The sequence below is a fragment of the Dryas octopetala genome, chromosome 4 (genome assembly GCF_963921425.1).
Source record: "Dryas octopetala chromosome 4, drDryOcto1.1, whole genome shotgun sequence".
In the NCBI taxonomy this organism is placed as follows: Eukaryota; Viridiplantae; Streptophyta; class Magnoliopsida; order Rosales; family Rosaceae; genus Dryas; species Dryas octopetala.
This window is the reverse complement of record NC_141369.1, coordinates 5,987,618-6,008,164: the sequence shown is the minus strand read 5'-3', so window position 1 is coordinate 6,008,164 and position 20,547 is coordinate 5,987,618. Positions and strand designations below refer to the sequence as shown.

The 20,547-nt window shown below is 36.4% G+C and overlaps 2 protein-coding genes across 3 annotated transcripts; both read left to right on the top strand.

The window, feature by feature from the left end:
• Positions 1–3,197: 3,197 nt before the first annotated feature.
• Positions 3,198–8,200, top strand: LOC147286329 (putative disease resistance protein RGA1). 2 transcript variants are annotated; one of them, XM_086241531.1, is made up of 3 exons: positions 3,198–6,366; positions 6,753–6,796; positions 7,654–8,200. In XM_086241531.1, the coding sequence occupies exon 1, from the start codon at positions 3,370–3,372 to the stop codon at positions 6,220–6,222; it is 2,853 nt and encodes a 950-aa protein (XP_086097657.1). In that variant the 5' UTR covers positions 3,198–3,369; the 3' UTR covers positions 6,223–6,366; positions 6,753–6,796; positions 7,654–8,200. The 2 variants fall into 2 exon arrangements, with proteins under 2 accessions (XP_086097657.1, XP_086097658.1); XM_086241532.1 differs by lacking the exon at positions 6,753–6,796.
• A 6,358-nt stretch (positions 8,201–14,558) lies between these two features.
• On the top strand, positions 14,559–19,232 carry LOC147286328 (putative disease resistance protein RGA3). Its single transcript, XM_086242515.1, has 3 exons — positions 14,559–17,599; positions 17,985–18,027; positions 18,850–19,232. Exon 1 carries the CDS (start codon positions 14,618–14,620, stop codon positions 17,519–17,521), a length of 2,904 nt encoding a protein of 967 aa, XP_086098641.1. The 5' UTR covers positions 14,559–14,617; the 3' UTR covers positions 17,522–17,599; positions 17,985–18,027; positions 18,850–19,232.
• Positions 19,233–20,547: the final 1,315 nt, after the last annotated feature.

Below are 20,547 nucleotides of genomic sequence, written 5' to 3'. Positions count from 1 at the left end.
CTTAGTTGTGAATCACTTTGATGTAATACAGGTAAGTGGCAACATTTTGGTAGCAGTCAGTTTTATCTATGTACTGCACATACCTATGCTACAATGCAGTACTTTCCAGTGAACCAAAGGTAATAAGGTGCATATTTGTATTCATTTCTCCAATACCGTTATCTTCTTATCTGATTCCGTTGGACAGGACAGAAGAGCTCGAAGAAAAAGTGAAGGCCAAGGCAGTATCATATTCATATTTGTGTTCGTTTCTCCACTTCAGCTTCTGACCTCTTGCTTGTGTGTATTTGGAGATGCTTCTGAGGATTGTGACTAGTTGTGATGTTGTCACTTGATGCTCCTATATATATTCTGATCCCTAAGAGGAAATTCTGAACTCTGCCACCACCAAACTAAGAGTTAAGGGTTCAAACATCAATGTGTCTAAGGAGAAGGGCTTACCTGAAACGGGGATACCACAGCTGGTATCCCCCCTCTCTCTATCTCTCTCCTCTCTCCCTTTTTTTCTCTCTCTCTCTCTCTCTCCTCTCCTTCTACTCTCTTTCTCTCACTTCCGTTACACAAGCCTGCCCCTATCACAGGGGCAGGCAAGTTATACTAATTGTGTCTATGTTTCTTCTATTGTACATAAAAAATCTCTTTGTGCTTTGTACATAGATTGGCTTGTGCTGGAAAACCTACATGCTAATGAGCTACAATACTTTTAATTGGTGATAGTCCAAAAAGTTTCTTTGATTGAATTTATCTATTTCCAAAAGTACATGGCTTTACACTTTAAGTTCTCTAGTGTACCAATAACTTCATTTACTGACTTAATTAAACACCCTATGTGATCCTTTTTCTCCTTACACCTCCTTCCACCTTTAACTTCCATCATCAAATCACATTTTAAGGTATTAGTTGATGAGTATTCATTTCTGCCCACCTGGAAGATTTATGACAAACAGTTATATATACACACACACTCTTTCTTTCAGCATATATGGTCTGCAAAACTTGGGGTACTTAATTGTTGCAAAACCAATAAGTAGCAAATTTGTGCTGGTTTAATCAAAACCAGAAAATTAAATGAAGGGGAGGGTATAACACCCATCAGGCAGAGGAAGGCTGCAGCAAAATAATACACCAAACTGCATTTATAAGCCAAGAAACGCACTATAAGAAAAATATACTTGGGCTACTAAACTTTGGCAGACGAACCAAAATTCGTCGCCCAATGAACCACAAACGTTGTCGCCTAATCCCATCTAGGTTTGGGCTGCGAACAAATTCGTCGCCCAAGATAACTTTGGGCGACGAATTTAATTTTCCTCGCTTAAAGATACTTTGGGCGACGAAAATATGTCGTCGCCTAAAACATGAACAAAAACGATACTTGATCCATAGATTGGGCGACGAATACGTAAGTTCCTCGCCCAAAGTCAATTTGGGCGACGAACTGAAACCTTCCTCGCCTAAAATCATCTTGGGTGACGAAACAGTTCGTCGCTCAAAGTCGTTTTAGGCGAGGAAGGTTTTGATTCGTCGCCCAAAGTCACTTTGGGCGAGGAACTTACGTATTCGTCGCCCAATCTATAAGCGAGGAACATACATATTCCTCGCCCAAAGTCTCATTGCCTTTTTTTTTTTTGTACAATTTTATGTAGGTTATATTCATATAATGTGATCGTGTTTCCATTAATCCAAACTGTTCAATTTTTAATTCCTCACTCAATGATCATCATTGCAAAAAATTAACTCAATCGGAGATGTAAAAGTTACGTAACGGTGCTCGAATTTATGAACGATTGTGAATTTTCTAATACTAATCGATCGAGTAAATCAATTCCGATTTGGTCGATTTTTTGCAGAGATGATCTTTTAGTATAAAAGAATAAAATGAACGGATCCGATTGTTGAAATCACATTGTAGTCTTCACAATTGTTGAATCGACAAAGTTGGGGTGAATCACATTGTAGTCTTGACATGTAATTTCAATAATTATCCGCCCACTTGGGGTGGATACTATCCTATCTCAGCTGATTGGATAAAACCCATATCTCAGTTAAGAGATAAGGATGGCAGATGAGGATTGTGGTCTTTGAATTTGAATTCAAACAGAGACCCAATCTCACCACACTTCTGATAACTCTCTCTAGTAAACCACAAGAAAAAGAGAAAGTCTGATGGTAGACTTATATAAAAACTCTCGTGCATATACTCTTCAGGAACTCAACCTTAGACAATTCACCAAAAGAGTCTGGGAGCTTTGGGATCGTGGAAATCTTGGGATCTGACTTTCATAGCAAATCCCTTACCTTGGAGACACAAGAACGTGCACAGAAGTTGTGATTTGCGTTTCCACAGCAGCTGGGTAGATTACTGCACGTTGAGGCCATAACATCGAGGTGGTTACACTAATTCAAGACACTTCCGCACAGTAAGTAATCTGAACTGGAGTTTGATTTCCAATTGACATTTGATTTCCAATTGACATTCGACTGCTGTAATAATTGCCATATGAGATGTCAACTGTTAAATTACGGAATGTAAACTACTGCATTGATATAAATAATTATTACAATTATGAGACTTCAATATTTCAATTCAAATTATGTTGCACCACCACGTTTAATTGTTTTGTATTCTTTTGCTTTGTCTTTGGACCTTGTGCTCCAGTTTTACCCAAAAAAAAAAAAAATAAACATCTACTACTAACTGGAGATTGGATAAACCGATTATCAATTTATTATTTAATTTGATGTAATACGTACAGGTGAGTGCAAGCATTTTGGCAGCGTCAGATATATCTATGTACTGCAACAGTGCACTTGCCAGTGCGTCTTTTTTTTTGGGTAAAAAGCCAGTAGATACAACCCTCATATATTTGTAAAATAATTACACTTAACAGATGCCAAATAAAGTTAGGTGGTGATGCATCACCCATTTAAAGCGGTAAGCAAATTTACTCTGGTGGACTAACAGTACTATAGTGTGAAAGTGTGAAACAGACAAAAAAAGAAAAAATAGTGTGAAAGCGTTTTTGTGTTTCTTGTCCCTACTACGTAGACCCTTGTGCTTGAAAATGAATGGCGGTGCGTGACTTATCTTAAAACTCCTCAGTATACAGCCAATTGTGGGGGACCAGCAGATATTGCACAATTATTTCTACCGCGTGTACTTGTCAATTTTCATTATAATTTAATTTAATTCAACCAAAAATTATTAGAAAAATTGGGCCAAGACATTCAACAACTCACTCAGTCACTCTATATGAAGTGGGTAAGAGAAAGACGGTAGCACGCCCGCCATTCTGCATTTGCTACTTGTTATTTCTCTATCTCTCTCTTTTTCTTTCTCACTCAGTTTCAAACTTTCTCCTCAACAATATGGCTGAAGCACTCGTTAATGTACTCCTGGAACGTTTGGCTTCGATCACCATTGACAAGATCAACCGAGAGCTGAAACTAGTCACAGGTGTTGACAAAGAAGTTGCAAATCTCACCCGCAACCTCAAAGCTATTCAAGATGTGCTCGAGGATGCAGAGCTGAGACAAGTGGGGGAGGCCAGCGTGAGACGTTGGCTGAGTGAGCTGAAACAAGTTTCCAACCAGATAGACAACGTGTTGGATGAGTGGAGCACTGAAATTCTAAAACACCAAATTCTGAAACAAGATGTGGAGGAAACTCAAAAAGCTCCTCTTACTAAGAAGAAGGTACGTTTCCACATTCCCTCCTCTTTTTCTTCTGGCAAAGTCAATAAAGTCCTTCATCGCCGTGACATTGCTTTGAAGATTGAAGGTCTAAATGAAACGTTAAATAAGATTGCTATTGATAGACAAAAGTATAGCTTTCAAAAAACAAAAAGACACGGCGGTGAACATCTTGGACGACAAAAGACTTCCTCTCTTCAAGATATATCGTTTGGTCGAGAAAATGAAAAGATAGATTTAGTAAGCAAGTTGGTCAATCAGAGCAGTCAAAAAAACAATGGCCTCCTTATCATTCCTATCATAGGGCAGGGAGGAACTGGAAAGACAAGTCTCTCCCAACTAGCCTTTAACCATCAAAGCGTCAAAGCTCATTTTGATTTCAGAATATGGGTTTGTGTCTCAGACCCTTTTGATGAGATCAAAATTGCCAAAGCTATCGTTGAAAGTCTTACTGGAAAGGATGCCCCAAATTCAGATGAATTGGAAACTTTCGTGCGATGTATAAATAACTTGATTCAAGGTAAGAAATTCCTCCTTGTCCTAGATGATGTGTGGAATCCAAAACCTAGACAGTGGGAAGAACTAAGCAAACCTCTGCGTAATGGAGGTATAGGCAGTACAATCTTGGTGACCACACGAAAAGAGAAGGTTGCTAAGATGATGAGAGCAACCAGTGACATAATCCATTTGCAGGGGTTAAGTGAAGAACATTGTCGGTCATTGTTCTATTACTTTGCCTTCTGTAATTGGAAAAGAGAAAACCTTAAAATGTTTGAAGATGTTGGCAATGATATTGTAAAAAAGTGTAAGGGTTTGCCTCTTGCTGCAAAGACTTTAGGTAGTCTCATGTGCGGTAAGAAAAAATTGAAAGAATGGCGAGATGTTTTGAACAGTAAGATATGGGAATTAGAAGAGTTCGAGCAAGAGGTTTTCCAACCGCTATTACTAAGTTATTATGATTTGACACCAGCAATTAGACGTTGTCTTTTGTATTGTGCTATTTTCCCAAAAGATTTTGAGATAGATAAAAATGATTTGATTAAGTTGTGGATGTCACAAGATTATCTTAATGTTGAGGGAAAAAGAGAGCAAAAGAAAATAGGTCAAGCATATTTTGATGACTTAGTAATGCGATCTTTCTTCCAAGATTTTGTAAAAGATGATGATGAAAATATAAGAATTTGCAAAATGCATGATATTGTACATGATTTTGTGCAGTATCTGACCAAGAAGGAATGCTTTATTATGGAGATTAAGGGTTCTAATGAAAGAATAGAGTTACCAGATGATAACATTCTTCATTTGACTATGATGTTTGCATCTGAGGGTCCATTTCCTATTTCTTTTTGCAATTTTAAATTTCTGCGAACATTCACAACTTTTTATTCGAACATTACTACCATTGGGCCAGATTTAATTTTGCAATTGAAATTTGTGAGGACCTTAAATTTAAGTAATAACAGTATCAAAGAAATTTCAAAAGAAATCGGTGAATTGATACATCTGAGGTATCTTGATTTATCTATCAATGTTAAGTTGGAGGAATTACCCGATGCTATAGGTGAATTATACAACTTGCAAACCTTGCGAATTGATGAGTGCAGGGGTCTCAAAAAAGTACCCGATATGGGAAGGCTAATTAACTTAAAGCATCTTCATGTTTGGGGCACTCGGGGTGCAAACATAAAAGGCATTGGGAGATTAAGAAATTTGCAAACGGTAGATGAGTTTCATGTGGGTGCGGATAATGAAGGAGGATTGAAGTTAGAAGATTTGAAAAACTTGGACCACCTTCAAGGGAGTCTTGAGATTATACACATAGGGCGTACGGAAGATGCGAGTCAGGCTGAGAAAGCACAATTGGTGAATAAGAAAGACCTCCTTCATTTGATACTGGATTTCGGATGTGACTGTGGACGTAGCGAAGATGAAGAGCATAAAAACGATGGAGAAATACTGAATGCCTTACAACCACATCCAGGTTTGGAATCTTTAGCCATCAGGGGTTGTTATAACACCCTCTCGTCTCCCAATTGGCTGATGTCTTTACAAAACTTGAGAGAGCTTGTCTTCCAGATGCCAGATTGCACGTTTTTGCCTCCTTTGGGGAAATTGTCATCCCTGGAATCTCTGGATATTTGGGGGTGTAGAAAGATTGGAAAGATAGGAGTTGAGTTTTTGGGATTAATAGACGACAAGCAAACATCATCATCATCATCGTCACAGTCACAGACTTTGTTCCCCAAATTGAAACAACTCGAATTCACATCGATGGATGATTGGGAAGAGTGGGAAGGAGTGGAAGGGTGGAGGGAAGAGGAGGATTCTCATGATCAGATTACAATAATGCCCTCCCTCTCTACCCTAACATTTATTCTCTGTCCAAAGCTAGAAACACTGCCCAACTTCCTGCGGAAGACACCACTACAGAATTTGGAGATCTACGGCTGTCCAATTCTTGAACGTTGTTTCGAAGAAGGAAGTGGTAAGGAGTGGGACAAGATTTCTCACACCACAAACATCAGATGATCAGAGAGATTGGAAGACTGTGGTACAAAAAAGACGGAGTTAGGATCCAGCAAGACAGATGAATCCTCATTCATCTGAGCTTTGCATCTTCGGTGAGTGAGGAGCTCTGCCAATCTCCATCATCCAGCTCTGCTACATCTTCTTGTAAGTAAACTCTTATTTATTTATCTAATTCTATGCCAAATATTCAGATATTAATTAATACAATCCCTACTGGCCTGCCATGATTTCATTTTACCAAAAACTAATGTCAAATGTATAATTGAAATGGTATATCAAACTGATTCACCTTGGATAGCTTTCTAACATGATTTCTGAACCGTTAGTTTAATTGAATGGCAGCTATCCTGTTTTGCTATATATTACAAAAACTGACATTCCTTTTGGAAATTGATTCCCTGGTGAAGGTGTTGGAAAGCCTCTGCTTCTAGATACGAAATTTTAAATAAATCGTTAGATAATTTGGAATTGATTATTTTCTTTTTATTCAGGTTATAGACAAGTCCTCTAATTATTTTCTTTTTATCCAGCTTAATGGCATTGGAGTTGTCAAGTTCATCTGGTGCTACTTTTGGTAAGCTAAATATCATATCTTGAAGTTCTTGGTTTATGAATGTTTGTGGCATGGACAGCTGTATTCATATTGTTCACTTTCAAATACTCTGCATTTTACATTTTTTACTTCCTATATTATAAAATTGTATGTTTCCTGTATTAAAAAAAAAAAAAAATTAAAATTACTCTGCAATGTGCATTGTCGGTCACTGAAAAAATTTAATTTTGCCTTCCATATTTTATGATGTTAAATATTTGAATTTTAAACTGGTTTCTACCGGCCCAACTCCCACAATCCAATCATCAAACTTGATTGATGATAATCATCCATGCAGTAATATTACCATTGTTTTAGACTTTTAGTCATTGCATCTTCCTTCCTCAATCCAATTGACTATAGATGATATATAACTTTGCATCATAGTAATGGTCTCATTCCTATTGGTCTCTTTTAATTCAGACTTCAACTTCTCTTGAAACAAGAAAATCTTTTGTTAGAGGAAAGGCCTTGCGGACAGCTCATTTTGAAATATCAGTTTGTAACATGGTGAGCTTAATGCCTCAGATGGTTTTCTCAAGAGATTAATGTCACATAAGAACTCATTAACTGAATTGGGCAATTCCCATGTGTCTTATGTATTTTTTGAATTTATAAAATTATTTAGAATTACCTTATTTGTCTGATTGGTTATTCTTAGGTTATACATTGAAGGTAGTGATGCATATATATATCTGATATCATAAGCATGCGAGTTTCTTTCTCAATGTTTTCTTAAGGATATATTACATGCAGTTCATTCTTGATATATATATCATGAGGTGAGGACCTGAACGATTTCTTATAGTTATCATTTACTTTGATGTAAAACGGTGCAGTTTCCAGTGTGTCAAGGGAATGCAAGGTTTTGCTAGCTTTGCAAAGCACTGAAATTACTTTTCTGGAAATTTATTCCCTGGTGAAGGTGGCTATCTATCTGCAGTAACCATTGGACAAGAGAGAAGAGCGCATGAAGAAAAAGAGAAGGCCAAGCCAGCAATCAATATTCTTAGTCGGTTTTCAACATTTATCTTCTCTCTTGCTAGTATGTGTTTGGAAATGCTTCAGATAAGGTGGTCAAGCTTAGTTGGGTGGCTATCTATCGATCTGTGTGGCTGAGGATTTTGATCGACGAGGTTTTCTTCCCTTTATTTTGCTATGTTTATTTCTTTCATGCTGTTTGTTTTTTTAGTCTTTTGTTTTGGCAATGGGCCGGGTGCCATCCCCCCATAGCCTCCTTTCCCTGTATTTCTATTGTGACTAATAAAAGTATTAGTCATCAAATTTTAATTCTTTATTTGATTTTATCTATTTCAACCCGTGAACATCTTCAATGTATGTATTTTGAGAAATTTAAACATTAACCCCTGGTATTGGGTCTGGTCTCTTTTTCATTTGTTTCTCTTGCAGCTACAATATTTTCTACAACATTGCTAGCAGAGTTACAACGAATGTGAAATTATTTGGCAATGGCCTGATGGCCAGCATCAAAGAATTCTACACTTCCCAAGAAAATGTGCTTAAAACTGTCCTACATTTGTAGAAAACAGAGAAGGCCAAGCCAGCAATCAATATTTGTAGTCATTTTTCCACTTCATCTTCTCTCTTGGTAGTATGTAGTTGGGTGGCTGTCGATCTATCTGTGTGGGTGAGGATTGTGATTGACGCGTGAGTTGGGCAACTGTAGCTCTCTACATGATGTGGTCTCTTGTGGTTCTTATTCTGTTCCTTGAGAGGGAATTCTGAGCCCTGCCACCACCATCTGGCCTTTGTGCTTGCCCTCTGGTTTTATACCCTTTATTTTGCTATGTTTATTTTCTTTCTGCTTTGGTAGTTCTGAATCCTGCTGTTGTTTGTTTATTAGTCTTTTGGTTTTGGTAATGGGCTGGGTGCCATCCCCCCATTGCCTCCTTTCCCTGTATTTCTGTTGTGACTAGAAGTGTATCTTGTGACCAAGTGTATTAATTAGGCTTAAAATTTGGATTCTTTATTTGATTTTATCTATTTCCAAAACTTGGCTTACCCACTTGGTACAAGTACAACCTTTGAACATCATATATATTGAGAAATTTAAACTTTAACCCTTGTGGTGGTCATGGCCAAAAAAAAAAAAACCCTTGTGGTGGGTCTAGTCTCTGTTTTATTTGTTTCTCTTTCAGCTACAATTCTACAACATTGCTAGAAGAGCAGAGATACAATGAATGAGAAACTATTTGGCCAATGGCTAGCATCAAAGAATTCTCTTCAAATGTTTGTTCAGCTTCCTTTTGTTGGATCAATCATCTGTAAGCTAGAGGATCAAGATGCCTATTTATTCATGTATTATTGTGTAACCTTTGATCATCTAGTGATGTCGATTCTCAGGAAATTCTCCCCGATGGCCAAAACTCTCTCTTAAATTTTTTCTTCTTTTTATCAATTTTTTGTTGTTGTTACATTGGAAAGAAATCGAACCCTTAACCTTTCTTAATTCTAAACAATATTTCTTAATTCTAAACAATAATAATTTGCTAGGGGCTAAAGGGCCAAAGGAAAAGACTAATAAAATAGTTAGTAAGGAAGCGAGGCTTGCAACTCTAGATAGCTGCACGTGGCATGAGTGATCTGTTATGCCAATCTCATCCACTTTTCTTCTTAATTCATACTTCAATGTCTCTTGGAACAAGCGCATCTAATTTCTGTTAGAGGAAAGGCCTTGTGGACAGCTCATTGTAAAACGGTGAGCTTAATGTAACAGATGCATGCTTGTCTGGGATTAATGTTGCATAATGCTAGGAGTCAAATCTCTACAAGTACTTGATCTGCCTTAATATATTTGTTTCTATTTCTTCAAGCTTTAATTTAGTAATAACTAGAAAGGAGATCAAAACAGAATTACAGTGCCTATTGCAAGATGCAAAAATTTAGTATTCATATTGTTGGAACTTAAAAGGGAGCTTACGTGGATCATAAGTTCATGCAATATGATTAGCATCAATGTGAAAATCATATGCAGGCAAATGATAATTTATGGTCAGGAAATTTGGAGGTCATATGCCTCAAAGTGGTTTTTGAGTTCTTGTTTTATGGTGTTGAGGACAGGTGGAGTCCCCCGAGTAGTACTCCTTAATGGTGTTATGTTGTGCACAACTTTCCTCATACACAATTTGTGATAATTTAACTATAAGTAGAGTTGTTATAACAGTAGTGGGAAATTATGGAGGAGAACAAAGAAAGATTAATAAAATAGCTATAATAATGGAAAAGGAAAACGAGAATGATGAAAATTCAGAGAGAAGAAAAATGTGTTCAAAGAAAGAGAAAAAGGAACAAAGTGGGTTGTGAAAAATAAAAAGTAAAGCCGTAAAGGAATAGATAAAGCCGATAAAAGGTGGGAGACAAATATATATGTTTTTGTTCAATCCAGCACTCTACAGCATAATTAGGTAGGTAACGCCTTTAATGATACTTTAAATTAGGCCACTAATAAAAAATTTAAAAGGCTCTTAGAAATGGCTATGAGCGTGCATATAAGGTCAATTGTAGCGGCAGATTTGTGGTGGATTTTACCTATTATGCTCAATAGAGAGAGAGAAAGAAAGCTGATGGAGGAGAGAGGGATGGAGGCGGGGTGAGGATGGTGGTGGTGTGTTATTGTCGGTGGTGGAAGGGAATAAAGGGATGATTTTGGTGGTGGTGGACTAAAATTGCTTGCAAACATAAACACAGGGACCAAATTGGCAATTTTGAAAATACAAGGAACAAAATTGATTACAAGGTAAAATACAGGGACTAAAAATGCATTTTTCCCTTTTCTCTTTATCTTGTAATCTCAATCAGTGTTTTTTTACTTGTTGGTTGTTAAAATTATATTATATGTTATCACCAAAAAATATTATATTATATTATTAAAGAAGGACAAGATTTTATTTAGAGAAATTTTATTCAATAATCCATTTAAATACCCCTTAAACTTTTTTTGCCACCTAACTCCAAAACTAACTATAATGACCCTTTTGCCTGTGAAATATCTATAACACCTTCCATATAAAACCTATTTTTTTATTGTAGCTTTTTTTTTTCCCCTTTCTGTTCCCCAGCCAACCACTGCCCTATCGCCACCGCGCCACTCGCCGGCCCAGCAGTCGGCGCCTCCATCCCCTGTCACTGCAGTAAACCCAGCAGATGCAGCAGCAAATTCAGAAAAATTCAATGAAAAAAAACCCACGTCGTCCAGCAAAACCCACAAAAAAACTCAGAAAATGGTTGATTTTTTGAGAGATCAGACCCATCAAAACCCAAAAAATTTTCAGATTTGGTAGCCACATGGTCGAATTTGTGGTTGCCATCATGTGACGACCACAAATTCAACCATGTGGCGACCACAAATTCCACCAGATCTGGGTTTTCAAATTTTTTTTGTTTTTTTGTTTTTTTTTTTCAAATTTGGGTTCGGAGAGAAGATGATGAGTCGTTGACCGGTGCCCACCACCATCCTCCACCTCCCCCATCGACATCTCATCTCTTTCTCTCTCTCTCTCTCTCTCTCTCTCTCTCTCTCTCTCTCTCTCTCTCTCTCTCTCTCTCTCTCTCCCTCCTTCCCTCCCCCTTCCCTCTCCCTTCCCTCTCAACCCATTTAGAGAAAAACCCAGATCTAGATTTTCAAATTTTGTTTTGTTTTTTTTTGTTTTTTTTTTCAGATTTGGGTTGAGAGAGAAGGGAAGAGAAATAGAGAGAGGAGATGATGGGTGTTGGCCGGTGATGGAGGTCGTTCTCCATGGTTGCTGCAAGAAGAAGGTGGAGGAAGGTTTGGCTGCTACAGTAACTCGTCACATGGTCTACATTTGGACTGCTTGGTCGCCACAGGGTATTTGTATAGGGGTGTTTTGGTCTGAAAAATACAAAAATGTCATTATAGTTAGTTTTGAGGCTAAAGGGTCAAAAAAGTTTAATGGGCATTTAAAAGGGTTATTGAATAAAATTTCTCTTTTATTTATGTACCCCATAGCACAATTATTTCTATTTTCTCAACATTACCAAACACTGAAAGAAAATCTTACATTCTCTTTTCTATAGAAAATGGATAGGAATTGAGTTTACAATAATTCAATTATGTGAACCAAATAGGCCCTTAGTGTTTAAGTCTTGAGTTTTAGGCGGAGACCAATAAGATTTCTTGAATGTTAGCTGGAAACTAGCTAGAGCTCTTCAAGGACCTATTAACTGACACTAAGACAGAGAGAGTCCAAGAGTTTGTTGAAGAGTCATCTACAAGGCATGATTACCCAACTCCCTTTCTCTTTTGTAACAGCACAAAGTCATACCCACTATTTTGTCTCATTAGAGCGTGAGGATTGTTTTTGAAAATCATGTTTAACCATAATATTTCATTGCTATTTAACTATTGCAGCAATTTATGAGACTTCAATATTTCAATTCAAATTATGTTGCATGCACCACCACGTTTAATTGTTTTGTATTCTTTTGCTTTGTCTTTGGACCTTGTGCTCCAGTTTTACCCAAAAAAAATAAACATCAACTACAAACTGGAGATTGGATAAACAAATTATCAATTTATTATTTGATTTGATGTAATACGTACAGGTGAGTGGAAGCATTTTGGCAGCGTCAGTTATTTCTATGTACTGCTACAGTGCACTTGCCAGTGAGTCTCTTTTAATGTCATGTAATACGTTTTGCTAGCTAGCTATGCAAAACACTGACATTCCTTTTTGGAAAGTGATTCCAGCTGGTGAAGGTAGCCATCTGCAGAAATTTGGACATCTTCTCTTCAATTCTCGCAAGTATTTGGATCGGAATTGATGATATCGTGGCCCGTTTGGATTCAAGAATTTAGATTTCAAATCTATGTATTGAAACAAAGTGTTTTTGGTAACTGTAATAACAAACAAATTTATACATATCAATCCAGCTGGGTATGATTTTTATTTTTTGTTTGTCAGAAGCTGGGTATGAATGTTGAAGGCAATTTGGCTCACACACGGAGAAGTGTTATATTAAACAGAGACTTATTTTTATTAAACAAATAAAGTCGACCGTTGAAGTTGTATATGGATCCATGCAGTTAGCTAGGTGTGAATCTTCAAGGCCATGACTGGCGCACCAAGACAAAACAAGACAAGATGGCGTGAAATTTTTTGGTTTAATCACCATATTGTCTTTTAATTTGCTTTAACTTTTATTAAACAATTTGGTATCGAAACAATTTGGCTCATAAAAGACAATTAAAAAGTCATGAAAATTTTTTAAATTTTTAAATGGAGTAGGTAAATGGAGTGCATCATTCATTATTTTATTTTTAAATTTTTTATTATTCTTCTACAGAGTGGTGCATCAGCTATTAATATATAGTAACCAATAAAATAAAGGCTCAATTACAAAATACCCACTAACTATAGGGGTATTTCAAATTGGTCAATCAGCAAAAAAAATGTTATAGATTAGTATACTAACTAATAGAAAGTTACAAAATAACACATCTGTTACAAATTCCGTCAATAAGGACGTTAAATGTCAACGTAGACAGTGCTGACGTGAATTTTTTGAATGATGTGGGACACCAAATTTAAACCACATGGATTAATGATGTCATATTTAATTTTATTTTTATAGGTTTACAAGTTTTTTTTATTTATTTAATATGACATTATTAATCCATGTATAGCAAATTTGGTGTCCACATTATTCAAAAAATCCACGTCATCATTATTCAAAGTGGCATTTAACTATTGTTTTTTAAGGAATTCATTACAGATGTGTTATTTTGTAGTTTTCTATTAGTTAGTGGATCAATCTGAAATATTTTTTTGTTCATGGACTAATTTAAAATACCCTTTATAGATTGGGTGCATTTTGTAGCAGATTGGTTGTGCTAACTGGACAGAACAGGTGATAATCGTCTCACCGGCCAATTAATGTATCCTAATTTATATCTTCTTGTCTTGTATGTGACAAATTGCCTGGAAGATTAATATTCAATTCAATATTTCAATCTAATAGATGGATTAATTTTGAAAGAAATTTGCTCATACAAGACAACATGATATATATTAAACAAAGACTTTTGGTAACTGCCTGTAATATTAAACAACATCGGTAGTTGGAGTTATACATATCACTCCAAAGAAGTTTGGCTCATACGTACAAAAGAAGTTTTATATTAAACAGAGACTAAATTTTTTTTATTTTTTTTTTGCCAAGGAAACATCAATTCATTAAACAAGCCGGCCAAAGGCAAAAAACAAATTTACAAAGAAAAACACCAGCGACTGCTACACAAACAAAGCAACAAAGTAGTAGAAAACAAAGAGGACAACACCAACGTACATACTAACTAATTTGCAGTGAATCAGTGATCAACCAAAAACTCTAGGCTAATCAAAAGGAAGCCCATCAGCCACCAACACGTACACCCAAAAGAGAGGATGGGTGTGAATATTCAAGGCAGTGATTTGCTCATCAAGACAACAAGTTATGTATTAACAAAAGTCGGTAGGGGAAGTTAAATATATATCAATGCAATTTGGCACATAAAAAACAATTAAGAAGTCATGACAAATTGACAATTAGTGGTAAAGAAAAAAAGAAGTCATGACAATTAAGATGACGCAAGCACCCCAGCAAAATGCGCGTTACCAGCACTTGGCCACTTGCCGGGTATACATTGGCCTAACACATGCAGTCGAGTCAATATATAAAGTGGGTAGAACAAAGAGCATAGCACGCGCATTCTGCATTTCTTACTTCATATTTCTCATATTTCTCTTTTTCACTTGCAATCTGCTTCAAACGTACGTCAAGAATATGGCTGAAGCACTCGTTAGCGTACTCCTAGACCGTTTGGCTTCAATCACAATTGGCAAGGTCGGCCAAGAGCTGAAACTAGTCAAAGATGTTGGCAAAGAAGTTGCAAATCTCACCCACAATCTCCAACTTATTCAAGATGTGCTCGAGGATGCAGAACAGAGACAAGTGAAGGAGGCCAACGTGAGACGTTGGCTGAGTGAGCTGAAAGAAGTTTCCAACGAGATAGACAACGTGTTGGATGAGTGGAGCACTGAAATTCTAAAACACCAAATTCTGAAACAAGATGTGGAGGAAACTCAAAAAGCTCCTCTTACTAAGAAGAAGGTACGTTTCCACATTCCCTCCTCTTTTTCTTCTGGCAAAGTCAATAAAGTCCTTCATCGCCGTGACATTGCTTTGAAGATTGAAGGTCTAAATGAAACGTTAAATAAGATTGCTATTGATAGACAAAAGTATAGCTTTCAAAAAACAAAAAGACACGGCGGTGAACATCTTGGACGAGAAAAGACTTCCTCTCTTCAAGATATATCGTTTGGTCGAGAAAATGAAAAGATAGATTTAGTAAGCAAGTTGGTAAATGAGAGTAGTCAAGAAAGGAATGGCCCCCTTATCATTCCTATAATAGGGCAGGGAGGAACTGGAAAGACAAGTCTCTCCCAACACGCCTATAACCATCAAAGGGTGAAGGCTCATTTTGATTTGAGAATATGGGTTTGTGTCTCAGACCCTTTTGATGAGATCAAAATTGCTAAAGCTATCCTTGAAGGTCTTTCTGACAAGGATGCGTACAATTTAAATGAATTGGAAACTTTAGTGCAACGTATAAAAGAAAGGATTCGGGGAAGGAAATTCCTCCTTGTCCTAGATGATGTGTGGAATCCAGAACCTAGACAGTGGGAAGAACTAAGCAAACCTCTGCGTAATGGAGGTATAGGCGGTACAATCTTGGTGACCACACGAAAAGAGAAGGTTGCTGAGATGATGAGAGCAACCAGTGACATAATCCATTTGCAGGGGTTAAGTGAAGAACATTGTCGGTCATTGTTCTATTACTTTGCCTTTAGCAATTGGAAAAGAGACAACCTTAAAAAGTTTGAAGATGTTGGCAATGATATTGTAAAAAAGTGTAAGGGGTTGCCTCTTGCTGCAAAGACTTTAGGTAGTCTCATGTGCGGTAAGAAAAAATTGAAAGAATGGCAAGATGTTTTGAACAGTAAGATATGGGAATTAGAAGGGTTCGAGCAAGAGGTTTTCCAACCGCTATTACTAAGTTATTATGATTTGACCCCAGCAATTAGACGTTGTCTTTTGTATTGTGCTATTTTCCCAAAAGATTTTGTGATAGATAAAGATGATTTGATTAAGTTGTGGATGTCACAAGATTATCTTGATGTTAAGGGAAAAAGAGAGCAAAAGAAAATAGGTCAAGCATATTTTGATGACTTAGTAATGCGGTCTTTCTTCCAAGATTTTGAGAGAGATGATGATGAAGATATAATAAGATGCAAAATGCATGATATTTTACATGATTTTGTGCAATATCTATCCAAGAAGGAATGCTTTATTATGGAGATTAAGGATTCTAATGAAAGAATAGAGTTGCCAGATGATAACATTCTTCATTTGACTATGATGTTTGCATCTGAGGGTCCATTTCCTATTTCTTTTTGCAATTTTAAATTTCTGCGAACATTCACAACTTTTGATTCAAAAGTTACTACCATTGGGTCAGATTTAATTTTGCAATTGAAATGTGTGAGGACATTAAATTTGAGGGATAACCGTATCAAAAAAATTCCTGAAGAAATTAGTAAATTGATACATTTGAGGTATCTTGATTTCTCTAAGAACAATGAGTTGGAGGAATTACCCGATGCTATCGGTGAATTATACAACTTGCAAACCTTGCGAATTGATCAGTGCAGCGGTCTCAAAAAAGTACCCGATATGGGAAGGCTAATTAACTTAAAGCATCTTCATGTTTTTAACACTCATTGTATAAAAGGCATAAAAGGCATTGGGAGATTAAGAAATTTGCAAACGGTAGATGAGTTTCATGTGGGTGCGGATAATGAAGGAGGATTGAAGTTAGAAGATTTGAAAAACTTGGACCACCTTCAAGGGAGTCTTGTGATTAGACACATAGCGCGTACGGAAGATGCGAGTCAGGCTGAGAAAGCACAATTGGTGAATAAGAAAGACCTCCTTCATTTGCATCTGGATTTCGGATGCGACTGTACATCCAGTTTGGAATCTTTAGAGCATAAAAACAATGGAGAAATACTGAATGCCTTACAACCACATCCAGGTTTGGAATCTTTAAATATCTGGGGGCGTAGACACACAACGTCGTCTCCCAATTGGCTGATGTCTTTACAAAACTTGAGAAAGCTTTTCTTCTCGATGCCAGGTTGCACTTTTTTGCCTCCTTTGGGGAAATTGTCATCCCTGGAATCTCTGGCAATTTGGAGTCGTAGAAAGATAGGAGTTGAGTTTTTGGGATTAATAGACGACAAGCAAACATCATCATCATCATCGTCACAGTCACAGACTTTGTTCCCCAAATTGAAAATACTCATATTCAAGGAGATGTTTAATTGGGAAGAGTGGGAAGGAGTGGAAGGGTGGAGGGAAGAGGAGGATTCTCATGATCAGATTACAATAATGCCCTCCCTCTCTTACCTGGAATTTTATTTTTGTCCAAAGCTAGAAACACTGCCCAACTTCCTGCGGAAGACACCACTACAGAATTTGGAGATTTCTGTATGTCCAATTCTTGAACGTTGTTGCAAAGAAGGAAGTGGTAAGGAGTGGGACAAGATTTCTCACACCCCAAACATCAGACTGAATTGGGATACTGTGGTACAGAAACACGGAGTTCGGATCCAGCAAGACAAATGAATCGTCATCTGAGCTTTGCATCTTCGGTGAGTGAGGAGCTCTGCCAATCTCCATCATCCAGCTCTGCTACATCTTCTTGTAAGTAAACTCTTATTTATTTATCTAATTCTATGCCAAATATTTAGATATTAATTAATACAATCCCTACTGGCCTGCCATGATTTCATTTTACCAAAAACTATGTCAAATGTATAATTGAAATGGTATATCAAACTGATTCACCTTGGATAGCTTTCTAACATGATTTCTGAACCGTTGGTTTAATTGAATGGCAGCTATCCTGTTTTGCTATATATTACAAAAACTGACATTCCTTTTGGAAATTGATTCCCTGGTGAGGGTGTTGGAAAGCCTCCGCTTCTAGATACGAAATTTTAAATAAATCGTTAGATAATTTGGAATTGATTATTTTCTTTTTATTCAGGTTATAGACAAGTCCTCTAATTATTTTCTTTTTATCCAGCTTAATGGCATTGGAGTTGTCAAGTTCATCTGGTGCTACTTTGGTAAGCTAAATATCATATCTTGAAGTTCTTGGTTTATGAATGTTTGTGGCATGGACAGCTGTATTCATATTGTTCACTTTCAAATACTTTGCATTTTACTTTTTTTACTTCCTATATTATAAAATTGTATGTTTCCTGTATTAAAAAAAATAATAAAAAAAATTACTCTGCAATGTGCATTGTCGGTCACTGAAAAAATTTAATTTTGCCTTCCATATTTTATAATGTTAAATATTTGAATTTTAAACTGGTTTCTACTGGCCCAACTCCCACAATCCAATCATCAAACTTGATTGATGATAATCATCCATGCAGTAATATTACCATTGTTTTAGACTTTTAGATGATATATAACTTTGCATCATAGTAATGGTCTCATTCCTATTGGTCTCTTTTAATTCAGACTTCAACTTCTCTTGAAACAAGAAAATCATTTGTTAGAGGAAAGGCCTTGCGGACAGTTCATTTTGAAATATCAGTTTGTAACATGTGAGCTTAATGCCTCAGATGGTTTTCTCAAGAGATTAATGTCACATAAGAACTCATTAACTGAATTGGGCAATTCCCATGTGTCTTATGTATTTTTTGAATTTATAAAATTATTTAGAATTACCTTATTTGTCTGATTGGTTATTCTTAGGTTATACATTGAAGATAGTGATGCATATATATATCTGATATCATAAGCATGCGAGTTTCTTTCTCAATGTTTTCTTAAGGATATATTACATGCAGTTCATTCTTGATATATATATATATCATGAGGTGAGGACCTGAACGATTTCTTATAGTTATCATTTACTTTGATGTAAAACGGTGCAGTTTCCAGTGTGTCAAGGGAATGCAAGGTTTTGCTAGCTTTGCAAAGCACTGAAATTACTTTTCTGGAAATTTATTCCCTGGTGAAGGTGGCTATCTATCTGCAGTAAATATTGGACAAGAGAGAAGAGCGCATGAAGAAAAAGAGAAGGCCAAGCCAGCAATCAATATTCTTAGTCGGTTTTCAACATTTATCTTCTCTCTTGCTAGTATGTGTTTGGAAATGCTTCAGATAAGGTGGTCAAGCTTAGTTGGGTGGCTATCTATCGATCTGTGTGGCTGAGGATTTTGATCGACGAGGTTTTCTTCCCTTTATTTTGCTATGTTTATTTCTTTCCTGCTGTTTGTTTTTTTAGTCTTTTGTTTTGGCAATGGGCCGGGTGCCATCCCCCCATAGCCTCCTTTCCCTGTATTTTTATTGTGACTAATAAATGTATTAGTTATCAAATTTTAATTCTTTATTTGATTTTATCTATTTCAACCCGTGAACATCTTCAATGTATGTATTTTGAGAAATTTAAACATTAACCCCTGGTATTGGGTCTGGTCTCTTTTTCATTTGTTTCTCTTGCAGCTACAATATTTTCTACAACATTGCTAGCAGAGTTACAACGAATGTGAAATTATTTGGCAATGGCCTGATGGCCAGCATCAAAGAATTCTTGTCAAATTAATGTTTGTTCTGCTTCCTTTCGTAGCAGGTTTGCAAACAAACAAAGAATCGAATTTCTTGTTGCCAGAACAAAATGGTGTCACCAGAGATTCTTTCATGTTGTTTGAATATCGGTACCTTAAATCTTTTTGCACATGAAACTTTGTTATATTTGTGTGGGCATGGTTAAAACCGAGTGCCTAAATCTTTTTGTCATGCCTAAATCTTACTAATTCTATGGGTTTGATGATCCAGTACAAAACAACTTAGTTGAGTGAATGAATGATACACATGTTGTACTAGATTCAGCCTCCAATGAGTGTGACAGTAAAACTTGACGTTAACAATATCGTTGATTGTAATTAGTTAGATACTATTGGTGTAACAACATCAATTCCAATTCCATTTCTTAGAAATTTGTTAGATAGAATCGATCATCTGGATGCTAAAGGATCGAGAAGTCTATATATTCATGTAGTTAAATACATGGATCCTCAGACAATTCTCTCATCCAAACTTTCTCTTAAAATTTATCCTCAGTTTCTACCAATTTCTTTTCCATATGTCACATAATTTTCTTTGGTTACATTAGGAATCCAACCTTAAAATATCCGAATTCTAACCAATCAATTTCTCAGCCGACAGATTAATGTCATATGAGCAGTCATGCATTAACACTAAATTGGGCAATGCCCATGTATATGTGTACGTCTTTTGTATTTTTTTGAATTTATAAAATTAATTAGTTAGAACTACCTTATTTGTGTAATTGGTTATTATCAGGTTATACACTGAATCACTTAATTTGATGTAATACAGGGTAAGTGTTTGGCAGCATCAATTATATCTCTGTATGCAGTTTATTCAAGATATGAGGACTTGAACGATTTCTTAGTTGTGAATCACTTTGATGTAATACAGGTAAGTGGCAACATTTTGGTAGCAGTCAGTTTTATCTATGTACTGCACATACCTATGCTACAATGCAGTACTTTCCAGTGAACCAAAGGTAATAAGGTGCATATTTGTATTCATTTCTCCAATACCGT